Source organism: Falco punctatus, assembly GCF_963210335.1.
Source record: "Falco punctatus genome assembly, chromosome: 3".
NCBI lineage: Eukaryota > Metazoa > Chordata > Aves > Falconiformes > Falconidae > Falco > Falco punctatus.
In genome coordinates this window covers 111,394,108-111,408,495 of record NC_137582.1, presented here as the reverse complement: position 1 = coordinate 111,408,495, position 14,388 = coordinate 111,394,108, and the positions used below count along the sequence as shown (strand labels likewise).

The window sequence follows — 14,388 nt, the reverse complement described above, 5'->3', positions numbered from 1 at the left end:
CAATATGTATGACCTAATTATAACTGCTATAAAATATGTAACCGTAGCTTAATAAATGAAGTATGCTGATCTCTCATATTGAGCGACTGCTTCTTCCCTCCGTTCCGGCAAATGGCAACAAGAAAGGGCAAGGAGGAGGACCCAGGAAACTGCAGGCCAGTCAGCCTGCCCTCCATCCCTTGGAAGGTGATGGAACAGCTCTTCCTGGAGGTCATCTCAAAGCCAGTGGAGGAAGAGAATGTCATTCACCAAGGGGAAATCATGTCTGACCAACCACGTCTGGGCTCCCCCATTCAAGAGGGACAGGGAACCACTGGAGAGGGTCCGGCGGAGGCTACGAGGATGAGGAGGGGACTGGAGCATCTCCCTGAGGAGGAAAGGCTGCGAGAGCTGGGCTGTTCAGCCTGGAGAAGAGAAGGCTGAGAGGGGATCTTGACCAGTGTCTACAAATCTCTTGAGAGCGAGCACCAAGAGGACGGGGCCGGGCTCTTTTCAGTGGTGCAGCCAGGGGCAGCGGGCACAAACTGCAGCACAGGAGGCTCCGTCTGGATGTTTGGAAAAACTTCTGTACTGTGAGGGTGATGGAGCGCTGGGATGGGCTGCCCAGAGAGGCTCAAAACCTGGCTGGACATGAGACTGTGCAACCTGCTGTAGGAGAACGTGCTTCAGCAGGGGCTTGGGCTGGATGATCTCCAGGGGGCCCTTCCAGCCCTGCCCGTGCGGTGATTCTGTGATATCTGTGTTTGTGGCAGAGTAGATGGTGTATCCCAAGTGCAAGCTCTAGTATGTACATTGAAGTAGTTAGTTTACTGCAACATCCTCAGTTCAGTAGGTACACCAAGTAATTTTTTGTGAACTGTATGCACTTCTCAGAACTTTATGGTTTTCTCTTTAAGTTACCATTTAGTCTTTCTCACAAGTGATACGTTTTCATGTAAGGCAATACCAGAAACTATTTTAGATTGTGCTTTGGGGACTGATAAGACTGAGTATGCCTGGAAGTCATAATTTGAAAAGGGGAAGAAAAGAATTACTAATATATGTGAAATTATACTCTGTGTGGTGGGTAGCTGATGTTCTGGCTTTGCACTGTATTTCCACAGTCATCACTTGTGTGTTTCGAGGCAAGTTATTCCTGTTACTGAAACTTTACATCATTCATTCCTTTATGCATAGAGGCATACACAGTTGTTTCGTTTGAACTTCTATGTGCATGTTTAGGAAATGATTGACAAAACGCAAATGGAAGGCTGCACGAGCAAGTCTGGACCTCAGACTGTAAGTGCTGTGGTGGAGCTGGAATTGCCTTTTTGTTTTGAAACTTTGAGGTGTCCTTATACTCTAGGCTGAAATACCAGGTAGCTTTCATTATAAACACAAATAATGTTCAGGAAAATTGCAGTAGATCTCAGTTTTCACTTCAAAGGATTGAAGGGTACATAGAAAATGGAAAATGCTTAGAATTGCGTGAGTACATTATGTTGAGTGTCACCATTACTTTTTATAGACAGATGTTTATGTTAAGTCAGTGGATGGTTGATAAAATAGAAATGTTTTTCCAGTCATGCTTTTCATTAATGCTGTCAATTATGATAAAGATAAGCTAAGCGCTGTGCATCTGAAGCCAATCTGATCAAGTCTATGTGATTTTACTCACCTTTACTAAAATTTACTTGCTGAGGGCCATAGTGGAGAAACTGCTTGGCTGGCTCAAGCAGGTTGATTTGATCTGATCCACACTTGTTTTGCGTTTTGAAACAGAATTTTCAGAAGATGAGTGTCTAGGTATTAAGAAAAGGTAATGGAACGAGGTTGTCGCTTTCGTGCAGTATTAATTTGCATTATACCTCTGGTGTAGGGGCTTTTACTGTCTTATTCTTTGTAGGAACCCCAGGATTTTAAAAAATTGTCAGTAGGATGGTTATGAACTAAAATGAAAAAAACCTCCTGTTCTCCCTGTGTTCTGGCTGTTATGCTGCATACTGTTTCAATCCATGTATCCTGGCATGGCAGTTCACTTGCCTCTCTTTGTTTTAATTGCCAGTAACATGTTTCAATAGTACAATTTGGACAAACGATGTGTAGGTCCTGAAGCACTTGAAACAACTTCTCTCATCTTTTGACTATTTGGTATTCAAAAAGTACATAGCCAACAAAGATTTCTACTGAAAGCGTCATGTTTTGCTTTTAAATATGCTAGTCTTTCAGAAGGAGTCAGAAACATTTTGTAGTGGTAGAGACTGTATTTCAAATCTAGTATACAGCTGAAATGTAAAATAATGAAAACTTTTTGTGACTTATTATCAGAAAAGAATAGGTCTGAATGTTAGATTAGGTCTATTGTAGCTGTCTGTAATTTAAGTGAAAAATTGATCTACCTCTTTTAATTAAATTAGACTTTCCAGGCAGGTTTTGTAAGAGCTGGTATGTTTTCATGCTGCACGATTTTTTAAAAAATTTGAGTTGTCTGGTTTAAAAACAGAATTAAACATATTGCTTACAAATATGTTGTATAATCAGAGTAATTCTAATGCTTCAGTAGAATGTTTAAGGAACTGAGATTTTTATAGCTATAACTCATAGCCATTAAAACTTTAGGACTGTTTCAGTGAATGCTTATCTGATACTTTTTTTAAGAAAGTCATCTCAGCATAACAGACTAGGCAGATCGATCAACCTTACAAGGTATTTTATCTAAAATTAGGAAGAACTTTAATTAGAATAGGTACAAAGGAATGTTGTCTCAACATAACGTAGCATGTAACAATGCTGTTACTGACCTAATTACTTGTTAAATGTAATTTCTCATGGCATAAGTGATCAGTGAAAATAATGCAACTGAAAACCATTCCATGGAAGAGTTTTAGATTACCATATTAATGAGCAGTTTCAGAGCCTTAACACTAAGCCTGAACTCTCATGAAAACTGTATTCTGAAAAATACAGATATTTTCACAGTACTTTTCTGTTCATTCATCTTTAAGTGTAATCTAGTAGTGCTGTCAGGTGAGTCATATTCAGACAGGAAAAGGATGGATGATACCTTTAGCTGTATTCTCCAAGTGACTCAGGGGAGGCTTTTGAATTTGTTTTTAAGGAGAGGCCAGGGAAAACGAATGAAATAGCAAATGGCCTACATGAAACCCATTTCAGTTAGGTTTACTCACTGTATACAGCTTGTAATCAAAATGCATCCATTAACTAATGTGAAAGAACAATTACAGCAACTTTAACTATCGGTGTTTTACATATATGTAATGTGGTCTTAGAGTTCTGCATTAAAGCACAAACAAGTGTAATGAAAAAAATAGTGAAAACTTGAGTGTTCTGATAAAAAGATACTTCTACATTAGCATGTTGATTGGAGGGGACCCTAGCTGAAATGGCAATTTGGAAATTTTACTTTCATTTCAAGTCGGGAGTTTTTGTAGGTCGCATCGGTTGATCATCTCTTGTGCTATTGTTTTTATTTGTTAATAGTATTGGCCCTTCTGGCTTTTTGACTTGTAGAACACAACTGCGCCTACTGTCGCTGTGGAGACCTTAGATGATGTACCTGAGCATGTGCTTAGGGGGCTTCCTGAGGACGTGAGGCTCTTCCCATCTGCTGTTGACAAGACACGGCTTGGTGAGTGCTACAACTGTGAAAAGAAAATGAAGATTTTTACACTAGCTTATATAAATTACAGTTGCTGTGAAAATGTAGTGCCCTCCTGTGCTGGATAGAGATGGTGTCTGGTGCATTTAGCTGAAATAATTTCTGTTGGAAAGAGTGGACAACTTCTAAGTTTCTCCAGCATCCCAAGGTGATGTTTCTAGAACATCAGAATTGGGGTCAGAGGTGGACCAGGGTGGAAACAGATTAGGTTGTGAAAATTCTGATATGTTGCTTCACTGTTGTGTTTTCACTTATGGCACTTTCACTGTTACAGTTTTGGTTTTTGTAACTATCTTACTGTTGTCTCTCTTTAGAATGCTGTATCTCACTATCCAATCAATATAAAAAGTTTATTAGAATGGTTTCAGTGCGGACTTGAAAGCCGCTGTATGGAGCGAAGTGTTGTTTCTCTCATGTGTTCAAAATACTTGGCTTCTTTGTCAATTAACTTTAACATGGAAGAACTTTGGTGGAAGTCAGAATTGCAGGCTTTGAGGAGTAAGCCTGACCATAGATGCATTAGTAACAGGTTATGAGCTCCTTGGAGCAAGGTTAAGCTTTTCTAGTATGAACCTGATCTAGCATGTTCTGAATGAGATGTCAGGTTTAATTTGCAATGATTTGTCAATCTGTTCTTAGTTTTCATGCTGTAAAATGTGAAATGCAGCTGCCCATTTTCAGTTCTGTTAAGTCTTGTCAATAAACTTGCAGGCAGATGCACGTGTGTTAAGCAGTCCTAAATGTTTTTTTTCCTTCAAAATATACTATTAATCACAGATTTTGTGAGGGCTTCATTTGCCTGGCATTGTTTCAGAGAAAGCAAATAGGATTTTTGATTTAGTAACATGTTTAGTCACAGAACAGCTGAAATCCGGGACCTCACAATGTAAAACCTGTCACGCTCTTGTGCTGTTTTGAGTATCACCTGAAGTACAGGAAAAATCCAGGTTGTTTGTCTTCAGAGCTACAATAGCCTGTGAGTAAAGAAAGAAACCAGGTAAATACTTAAACCTTTCGTGACTGAAGTGAGTTTTGGGGAGAGGATTTTTGAATTCATTTTAGTAAACTTCAGTTCCCTTATTGCGATCTTAATGTTGTAGGATGCTCCCCAATCTAAGATAGACACATATAAAATGGTCTTAAGGAATATGAATTGTGAGTAGAAGATTTGCTTGAGATATCAGTAGTTAAAACTAATCTAAGTTACGTGTCTCTTCAGGTGTCTGGGCAACAAAATCAATTTTAAAAGGCAAGAAGTTTGGACCATTTGTTGGTGACAAGAAAAAAAGATCTCAAGTTAAGAGCAATGTATACATGTGGGAGGTAAGATATAGTTTATAAATGGAAAAAGGTGTCTGTCACTAGGTCAATATTTTGTATTTAGCCTTTAATTTTTCTGGAGGTTTTAGAAATAGACATGATGTGAAATAATTGCCATCTAGCTATGATGACAATTGCAAATAGTTATTTACAGATACTTGGATTGAGCAATCATTCTGAATTACAAAGCTTCAAACTATTGGCATTGGTTGAAATTGCTGTATTAATTTTCTTATATACTATCTCTGGATCACACCTCCCCTTAAGAGCCTATTGCTGATAAAGCTTTGCTTTGTTGGCTTGAACCCCGAGTGAATCCCCTCTGCAACTGAATACTGCAACTGCTTATGAAATGAGAGAAATTAGAAGGATATGGAATCTGTTTAAAAAGCCACAGCACTCCTCCTCATTTAGCTTTTTGCAAAACAGCTTTATTATGGGAATTGGTTTTGCTTTTGGGGTTTTTTATAAAAATTCTCAACTGCTGCAGTATTTCTTGTGCTGCTTGTGTTTGGGCTTGCCTTAAAGCAAATACTGTCTGGACAGCTGAATAGCTCTTTAAGCTTCACTGATAATCATAAGATGTTGAATATTATGTAATTTAAAAATGTAGGTGTCTTAGTCTGGAGTTGAATCCTATCTTGCTGTTGTTAAGGCAGTTCGTAACTACTTACAAAGACTTCTTCAGTCCTTCTGAAGACACACACAGCAAATGGCTTTAGCAAAATGGATGGTCAGGGAGGGGACGAATGGAAGAACTGTGATGTAGCATGTTCTGGAACAGAACTTGTTAGTTTACAGATTTTTAGGCTAAAGGTACTGATAGCAGTCATCCTTCTGCCCCCTGGCCTGCAGAAGCTAAACTGCATAAACCACTGGATACACATACAGAACTATCAGATGAATTGACCTAGATCAATTTTGCATAAATGCAAATTCACATTCAGGAAAATAGTAAAGCATTAAAGTATAGTGTTTGTTGCATTGAGCTAATATTATCACAAACTCCACTGCATAAGGTATCTCCAATTTTGATCTGGTACAAGAACACTTAGTGAGATTGAATCAGTTAAGTCAATTATTGACCTTGCAATTGTTTTTCTCCGTGCTTGATTATGAATGTTCTCAGTGGACATACCTTAATGTTTTTTTAAATTTATGTTGAGAAATGATAGTCCTGAACAAGCTGTTTTGTAGTTTGCAATGCAGGTAATAATGGGAACCCCTGCTAGATTTCAGAGTAATTGTGTCCTGCTTTAATACTGATTTTGGAATTAGAAAAAAAGCAGCTGAAATGAGACCATGGCAGTTGGCCCCATATGCTGATATCTGAAACTGCTCCAGAATCTTAGAAAATATGGTTTGTAAAAGGATGGTGGTGTGTGGGAGTAGTTAGGTATATGGACCTCCAACTAGAACAACCTTTTCCACAAGAACCCTGTTAGTTTCTTCAGTGAAGTTGATCTGACAAAAAAGTAAGCCTTCGAAAAGCTGGCATCTCCAGTCAATGTTAATAATTATAAATTGTCATGCTAGAGGATCATTATGAAAAAGAGGAGTTTTGTGTCTCAGGAGAGAAACAGAGGCTTGAACATATTTCCATTTTCTGTCGGAGAAAAGCCATAGACAGGGCAATGACGGCAGGTGACTGAAAGCTGAGGGAAGTGCCGGCTCCATCAGAATGCCTGGCACAGCTGTGATGAAGGATCTTCACTGGGGTTTGCAGGAATTGCTTAAAGTTGCAATAGAGCTATTTCCTTTTTCAAAGTGCACAAGGCTTTTAAACAATGTTTTAAAAATCAGAAGCTTTAACTGAAAAGTAGCGAAGTATTTAATTTTGTCCAATAACATAATAAAGTAATATATAAAAAAGTAATAAAGTATTATGTTTTGCTATATATTCCATAGCTGATAACTCTTGCACAGCATTGTTCTGCTCCTTTCTACCATTTTAACCAAAAGGATTGCTTTTACAGTCTTGATCTGTGAAGCTGTTTATGCTTTCATATTGCAAGGGCTGTGTGTGCTGATGAACATTATTTTAACAGTCAGCTGATGAAGTCTATGCTGGAATAGTTTAAGTAAGGAAGATATTTTCTTTTTGCTTGGAAGGAAACTAAGATGATTTTGGTATCTTTATTGAGGCTTTACCTTTATTGATAAAATTCTATTTCATTAAACTAACAGTACATCAATACAAAAAGAATCAAATTTATGAAATGGTTCTTGTTTTAAGCTGTTGTAGAAATGTGCTTGAAAATGAAAAAGTAAAACAGTTTGAAAAAACTTAGAATTACTTGTAAGTATCAGAAACAATAAAAAGCTACAATATTAGAGTGGGAAAGTTATGGTGAAAGCAGAATTTTAGTTTATTTCTTACGTGCAATAGTGCAGTGAATGTTGCAGGAGGTAGTGAGCTGGGGAGGCTGGGTTTTTGAAGAGAGCTCTTCCAGGCAGACACTGATTTTGAAAGACTTAAGCAAAAGGAAACAAGTACATAATATGTAATCAAATTGCACATATTTTTTCCTTTTTTGTTTTTCTAAAAAATCTGTGAGCTGCCCAGTGCTTCTGAGACATTGTGTACCTGTTAGTATGCCGGTGTTCTGAGACAAAGTAACTGAAGAATGATAGTTCCTATTGCCAAAGTGGTGTGTTCTCAGGTTGGGAAAAAAAAAAAATACATAGCATCCACTGCTTGCTCTTACAGACAGCTAACTTGGATTATGATAAGAAGAGTGGGAGGTGCATAACATGTCTTGAAAGAGAAGCAGAGTTGCCTGTCATCAGAAAATACTGAAGATGTCAGTAACCTTGCTTTATTGCAAGCTGTCTTGAAATGTAAAACAGGAGTAGGCGTTAAATTTTTCTCCAAGAATGGAAACCAAAGAATTTACACAGCATCTTGGAACATGGTCAATTTTTTAGGGTAATCACAAGATTTCTGAAAGGTTAAGATTTTCTTTAATACTCTGAAAAAAGATTAGATATAAATTGTGCTTTCCTTTATCTTTCCAAATAAAGCAAATGTTTCTATATAGTTACTTTTCTCAGTTGATCAGATAGTAAAAGTAAACCTCTTATGACTTTTATATCTTAAAATCGGTCATTTTATTAAACGCAAAATCTAGAGAATAATTTCAGGCTTGCCAGACTGAAAAGAAAGCATAAAATGTTTTTACTATTTTGGCTTTTGAGCCCAAAAACTTAAGAGAAAGACCTGCACACCCAAAGTTATTTTTTCCCATTGTACCAGTTCCACTAAAAAGATTTCAGAAGACAACGGACACTGCCCACCCAGTACAACCCCACCTCTGCTCATGTCCCCTGTGTTATCTCTGCCCTTAGATACTACAGCTTTGTATAGCTTTAAAATGTGAGGTGTTTTAGTGCGTGTACACTTCAGTGTTAAGTTGTCCATTTGCTTAATGCCATTTTTGTCTCACAGGTGTATTACCCAAACTTGGGATGGATGTGTGTTGATGCAACTGATCCAGAGAAAGGGAACTGGCTCCGGTATATAAACTGGGCACGTTCGGGAAAGGAGCAAAATCTGTTTCCTCTGGAGATCAACAGGACCATATACTACAAAAGTTTAAAGGTACCAATGTCTGAAGAATCATTTACTGCTCTGTTACATTTTATTAATAATACTTTTTATTCCCTTTTATTTAAAGCCTTCTTTTCTCTTTACTATTTGTATTGAATAGATTTTAAAACATTTTATGAAATACAATGAAAATACTGCAAATGGTACATTTCATTGGTCTAAATTCTTCTGTGACAGTACAGTTGACATTAAGATCTACTATTAAAATGCAGGTTATGTATGAATTTTAAATCTATTTTGTTGGTCAGTGATTTGCTGTAGTACCAAATTGGATACAAACTAGAATGAAAAACTACAGCAGATCACATAAAATAAATGATTTTCTATTTCTGTAGATACCAAGACACTTTTTACAGAGGATTTTTTGCAGAAATCTGTTAATTTTATGGGCTTTGCATTGTATGACAAAGATCTGTTGCCAAGACGCTTTTATGGGTAGCTTCATGAAACAAGTTTTCCTGGTTTTATACCATTCCAGTTTGATTCAGAGAATATGGGGGGCAGGAAAAAGGGTGTAATTCCTGGGGCATTGTATCTCCCAAACCAAGAAAAAAAGATAGTTTAACTATAAGTAGTGATAGAGTGTGTTAGTGTTAGAATGTTGTGGCTATAGTGTTACTTGAATCTCTGATCAACCTACTAGCACCGAGTATATATAGCTCAACTTTGTTTCTATTTAAAATGCTTTTGTGGTTTTGGGGTATATGCAGGCTTGCTATTACGCTGTTGCAGTTCCTTACATTTCCTGGTAAGACCAACATCTATTAAGTAACTGGTCGTCACCTAATAACGTTAAGAATGAGTTGATACCATGCGGTTTGGCAGTATAGCAATATGTAAAACTGTTATGTTTTTAGGTCACTCAAACTAGCTTGAAACTTCTGAACGTTCTCGTAGCTTTGAGATAGCACTCAGGTAGAGGTTTGCTATTGCCAGTCAGACTATTGACTCTCTCCAGTGTTTATTCACTGAGGGCAGGCTCCCAGTGTGGACCTGTAGTCAGCTTAGTTTTCTCTAGACATTTTATCTTAGGTTGCCTCTGCCTTTGCCCTCAGTCACATCAGTTCATTAAGGTTACGTGTGCTTTTGGAGTCACTCTTGACATTTTAAATTTCTCTCATTGAATCTTTTCTGCAAAGGTTTTAGTCCTGTGAAAGACAAGCATTCACATATTTCAGACTTGTTTTCTGGTGGATAATATTGCACTTTGGGAAAGAATTGCACCACTAAAAGAGGCTGAGCACTGCTGACAGAATAACAAATACCTTGCTTGCCTCAGCATCTGAAATACCCTGTTGTTCCTTTGACTGTCTTTTCTTGCAACCTGATGAATTTTATCCTGGTAGGTCTTGCCAACAAGATCATGCTGCCAAGCAGCTCTTTCTGAAGATTGTCAGAGCAGCCTATAAGGATCAGTTTTATTGGTTTCGAAATCTGTCTGGGATTTGTTGCAGTGTGAGATTTTGAGTTTGGGACATGAAAGAGTTCTTCAAAGAATCGTCTTCATCGGGCTTGCTTTTTTTTTATTTTTTGCCCCTGCAGCAGCCACTCAGAGGAGTGTGTTTATTAGCTTCAGTTCAGTGTTGGCAATACCAGTCCTAGTCAGGCTTCTGGAAATTCACGTTGGTGTCAGCACTGTATGCTACTTGGAGGGAGTTTTACATCAGAGGTGGCACTAGCTGCAGGTTGCCTCTGCGCTGAGTCTTGCCGCTGTACCCCGTAGAGGCCAGTGTCAAAGCAGCAGCTCTGCGTAGTTTTGGGCTGGTGTGTCACACAAAGTGGGGCGCTGGGACCTGAGTTGGTACAAAACCACTGAGTCACTTCTGCCCTGTAGATTTAGTTCCCGGAGCGCAGTGTGGACATGCTCAAACTAGTTCTGCATGAGCCAAATTGGGATAGCTGGTATTAGTAATCCCAGCTTCGTGCTGCTCAGAAGTAACCAAACTGTTCCCAGGACCAAGTTAGTCCAAGAAGCATTGCAGCCGTGGTTAGTGGTGCACTCCTGCTGCTCCTGGGCTGTCACGGCACAGGTAACTTGGCAGGTAATTTTAAGAGGTGGCTGCAGAAATGTCCCGAGTTGCTTCAGTGTGCAAAACTAGGTTATAATGTAAAGTTTAACTTCCCACCCCCACCCCCCCCCCACCCCCCCCAGTATGGAGCAAGCTCCCAAGTCTATAGTAATGCATGTTTCTTAAAAGTGCATACTGATATTCCAATTATTTCTTGAACCATCTATTTCAATATATCTTATTTTCGTCTACTTTTTAGAGAAGTGCTATGTAAGGAAAATATTGATTTTGCTAATCTGTGGTGATTTTTGAAGTGAAAACTTGACGTGAAATTGGACAGTTTTCACTACCATTAAATATTCAGAATTCAGTCAGCATACTGATAAATCAGGTCAAGATTTAGAAAGTCTTGTTTTGTGGGGTTTTTTAATTGCACAAGTAGACTATTCTTGTACTTTCATAGGAATATTTAAAATCAAATATTCTGTCTTGATTTCTTGACCATTCCAAGAATATGAAAACCAAAGTAGGGCATTAAGAAAGCTTTTGTCTAGTGTTTTGTAAACTTATTTTCTTTATTTAAGTGACAAATATATAGTAAGCAGGCTTTTTAAATAAAGTTAACGTGAAGAAATTGGAAGTTAAGCTGCAAGTGACTGACAGCATAGGAGAAGTATAATACAGGGGAAGAGGTTTTGAATGTGTGGTCTCAAGGGCAAGTTACTGTCTTGAGGCATTTAAATACTGTCTGTTCTGTCGGTTTTCACTATCCTATACCTGAAACTGCAGGAAAAATTCATACCTTGGGGGGAAAAAAATGGTGCTGTTTTCTGCTTTCTTTATAAAATACAGTTGCTTGTATGTCTGATTTTTATTTAAAGGTTTGGTTTTGTCTCACCTTTTGTATCAGACATGATGTTGTGCTTGTAGAGTCCATATGGTCTTAGATTCACATCATGTCTTACTGATAACTGAGACAAAAGAAAGCATGTAATAAACAACATCTTAAAGGTCCTTCTCTTTCTGCATGTAATGTTTTATGGTGTATACACTGTCATTTCAAAACTGTTGTAAATTTACCAGCCCAGGTAGGTACACATGCTTCCTTCCTGATCTTTATCATAATTCATACATTTGGGGGAATTCCATTTAGTGATAAATGAACAGCACAGTTTTTATTTACCCCCAAAGGAGAATTGGAGTGGCTGGTATGTAATTTTGTTCTGCCTTACCTCGAAGCATTTAAAATATTGTCATGGCTAGCTATTTTTTCCTAAGGTTTTATTCAGCTTTTTGTGGGTTTCTGATTTCTAAGTTAAACAGGTTGATTTCCAAGCTTCATTGCTAAGATAAGCAAACTCCAAATTTCCTTGGTGTAAAAGAACCTCAAAACTGCAGAGCTTTAACTTTCCTGTTCTCTGCTGTAAATGCATAGTAGTAGAATGGAACTTCTGAGCGAGCACAAGCAAGTATTTTTTTCTCTTCAATCTTCTCTTCATCTTTATTGAAGGACTGAGGAGATTTGTAGGCTGCTTTTTGCATATGCTTTCCCCAGGATGCATATATGAGAGTTGTGATATTTTGATGAAACAGCTTAAACTCATTACAGGGTTTCAGAATTTCTTCCTGCCTCTCCTAACGAAACAAGCTAGTTGAATAGTGTTCTTCTGCACAGAGTACAGGACTCAAATTCTTGAAGAAGTAAAATTGCAATGAAAACTCAGTTTCAAAAAGTCTTCTAAATAAGCTTGGCTGTGAAATTGTCCCTGATTAAGGTGAAATTAATTTGTTTATGGAGGAATGTTTTGTCAAACAGGTTTATAATAATTCAGGAACCTCCCTGTTACAAAGGAACACGTTATACATTGTGAAAAATGTACACAAGTACTAATGCCACAGACTGTCCGCTGTGGTGACATTTGGTAAGTGGAGGCCACATCCAGGTGCAGCAGCGCAGTATGGTAAGACACAGTGTCTGTGGTGAAAAAGATGTGTTCTAATACAGGCAAATGCCTATCAGTCTGTCAGTCCAAGACACAGTGCGGTGCTTGTATGTACAATTAATTGAGTTTTAAGACAATCTGTGTTAGAACTTGTTGGGATATAACTTGTTAGGATATTACTCTTGAAAATAACAAATTTTGAAATTACTTTTTTAACAGGAAACATTAAGATTAAGGAATGCTAAATGCTGCAGTCAAAACATAAAGCACCAAAAAGCATGTGGGAGTTATTAGCCTAATGAGCCTTTCCAAAATTTGTACCTTATTTTGTAACGTACTATAAAATTCATACCATAGTTGAACCAAGCTATCCCAGCGTGACAGCGCTGTACCAACAATGTGTAATTAATAATAGTTTGGAGGAAGTTGGCTTTTGGAGCTGCTCTTGGAGGGTGCCATCACTAGAGACGGCCGCGTGTTCCTTGGTGCCCGAGCAGCGGTAGAGGTGGCATTTGCTCGGCATTGTCCTTTTCCTGCTCATGCTTCCAGTGAGGGAGCCAGTGCAACTGTCTGGCTTTGCTGCTGCTGCTGCACCTCGCTGTAGAAGGACAAGGTTAGAGGGCTTAGTTTAGATTCTGGAGTAGCTGCACCAAAACTGAATTCATCAAGTTGTGTGTTAGTTCCAGCCATGCAGCTAGCAAATGACGCGCTCGTTATCGTCCTGTGTTTGCATTGCCTAACATTTTTGCTGGCTCTTTTCTCTGAGGTTGTGTACTGTTTAGATGATCAGCGGTTTGCATCAGACGGCTCTTCCTCATTCCTTGCTGCTAAACAGCTGCAGAATGGGACCATGCAAATAGCTCTGCCGCTATTTATCCTGCCAGCCCTCCGGGACTGTTAGGGAAGCCAAACCGTAGGCTTTGCTTAGAATACAACTTACACACTTAACATAGTTGTTGGGATCTTGCATCTCTTGTTGTTCCAGTGTCTGGGGGTATAAAGATATAAAGATAACTATCACCTTTATCAAGTGCTGTGAGACTCGCTTAAAAAAAATGCTTTAATAGAAACAAATATTACTATTGTTCATGGTACAAAATTTCCCTTTGGCTTCAGACTTGAAATAATAGTCTAAGGATACCCTTGGCTCTAATGTAACGACTCTAAAAATAGTGTTTTGCCTCCACGAGCCCAATGTTCATTAAGCCCTGGGAAGAGGAGGATTGCAGTTAAGGTAAAGGCATGCGTTTAAATTGCTTTTTCTTGGTTTTGGATAGAATGCTTCAGGAAGTGGGGAGAGAGCGATTATTTCACAGATGGCTGCAGATACATCTTTACTCTGCAGGCTTGGGGACTTGGTAGTTTGAGTCTGGTAATATTTTAAGGAGCACATGAAATAATTGCGAAGACTTGTACTGATCAGCCCGGTGGTGCTGCTGGGAGTACGAGTGGTAACCGCAGGGCAGCTTGCTTGACTGATTTGGCCTTTTCTTGAAATTTTTGATTGGATTAAAAAAAAAAAAAAATAGAAAAAAACCTTCGGAATGGCAAACAACTCTTTCGTTACTGTGATTAAGTGGGTCTGTTGAAGACGTAGTACTTACCTGTTTCCCTCCGCGTTCCCCTGAGCTGGCTGTGCAGCCCGGGGCTGGTGGGCTCTGTCCATCGGGCCGGCCGCAGGGGCCGGGGTCTCCCCCCGAGCGCCTCGCACGGCAGCGTCGTGCCCGGGCCCCGGCCGTGCCTGTGCGGGCGGGGCGGCGTGGGCGGGGCCGCCGGACGGGCAGTGCGCCCTCCGGCCGGCAGGGGGCGGGGGCGCGGGGCGGGCAGTGCGCCCTCCGGCCGGCAGGG

The 14,388-nt window shown here is 39.2% G+C and overlaps 1 protein-coding gene across 7 annotated transcripts in view; it reads left to right on the top strand.

The window, feature by feature from the left end:
• Window positions 1–14,388, top strand: part of PRDM2 (PR/SET domain 2) — an 81,386-nt gene that overhangs the window by 21,558 nt on the left and 45,440 nt on the right. For 6 of the 7 annotated variants that reach the window (XM_080380806.1, XM_080380807.1, XM_080380809.1 and 3 more), the window contains exons 3-5: window positions 3,511–3,628; window positions 4,878–4,981; window positions 8,427–8,579. In XM_080380806.1, the coding sequence (XP_080236932.1) occupies window positions 3,511–3,628; window positions 4,878–4,981; window positions 8,427–8,579 (375 nt within the window). Of the gene's footprint in view, window positions 1–3,510; window positions 3,629–4,877; window positions 4,982–8,426; window positions 8,580–14,388 lie in introns of those variants that run through there. The other variant, XM_080380811.1, reaches the window with a different exon arrangement.